We start from the raw sequence: 1,118 nt of genomic DNA on the forward strand, positions 1-1,118 counted from the left end.
TCCTTCGCGGGCCCTATGCCGTCCCGCGTCGCAATCAGGGAGGACACGTCAATCGAAGCAGACCGCTTGTGGCGATTGGACGACGGCGGCGCTGACATGGGCCCTGGAGGAGCCCCTGGCCCTGCCACAGCCGCAAGACTCCCCTGAAGTGGCCACCCACGGTTTCAAACAGGGTTAGATAGGGTCAAATAGGAAGGGTGAGCTACATGAAGCGCGGCGGCTTCTGCGCAACGAAGGCAGCTTCAGCGGGGAACGCGGACGCCGAACGGACAAAAAACGGTATTAATTGCGCTCCTGTCGGCGCTACGGACCCCCTGGCGGGGCGCTGAACGGTACAGTTCACACGCGGCCGCTGAACAGCGGGAAGACGATTTCAGCATCAGACCTACCCGCCTGCGCCCTAACGAATGCCGTGAATGCGAAATTACCACTCCTTGTAACGTAGGTCAAACAAGTGGTCAGACCCGAAGAAACCCATCCGAACAACTTGCTGTCTATCCGACGTGCTGTTCGAGCCCGACGCCGCCTCGGCCCATAGGTTCGCGTGCCCTCCCGCCGTGAAGCCATGGGCCGACGGAGACACAGACACTCCTCCAGTTGCTGTGGGCCCCATGCAAGCGCTGTGGGCGTGGGAAAGCATCGCATGCTGCTGTTGCTGCTGTTGCTGTTGCTGCTGTTGCTGCTGCTGCTGCTGTTGCTGCTGCTGCGACGCCGTGTGTACGAACGCGGCCTGCCCACCGCTACCCGCCCCGTGACTGACGGCTGCGTTGCGGAAGAGTGCGGCAGCCTGCGGTGCAACACTGCCTGGATGTGGCGGCAAGCTGCCAGCGCCGCCGCCAACACCGGCCATAACGACAGCTGAGATTTGTTGTTGTTGATGTTGCTGCTGCTGCTGCTGCGCCGGCGGCGACAGCTGCTGCTGCAGGGTCGAGGGTGGGGCCGGCTGAGGCTGCGGAGGCGGCGCTAGCATGGTGGGATGCTGTGCAGAGTAGGCGTGGGTGTTTGTCGGCGACATGCCGGCAGCCGCAAGAGCGGCGGGGGCCAGCCCCGTCACTTGAATGAATAGCGCCACTTGCTGTCTTAAGAGCTCCAACTCCCTTTGGAGCTGCAAATTCTGC

General features: G+C 62.7%; 1 protein-coding gene across 1 annotated transcript in view; it reads right to left on the bottom strand.

Moving 5' to 3' along the window:
* Window positions 1–1,118, bottom strand: part of VOLCADRAFT_100696 (uncharacterized protein) — a gene marked incomplete at both ends in the record, with an annotated part of 5,864 nt that overhangs the window by 4,395 nt on the left and 351 nt on the right. Inside the window, one exon of the mRNA XM_002959226.1 lies at window positions 761–919. Coding sequence (XP_002959272.1) covers window positions 761–919 — 159 coding nt within the window. The remainder of the gene's footprint in view (window positions 1–760; window positions 920–1,118) is intronic.

Source organism: Volvox carteri (genome assembly GCF_000143455.1).
Source record: "Volvox carteri f. nagariensis unplaced genomic scaffold VOLCAscaffold_139, whole genome shotgun sequence".
NCBI classification, from domain to species: Eukaryota; Viridiplantae; Chlorophyta; class Chlorophyceae; order Chlamydomonadales; family Volvocaceae; genus Volvox; species Volvox carteri.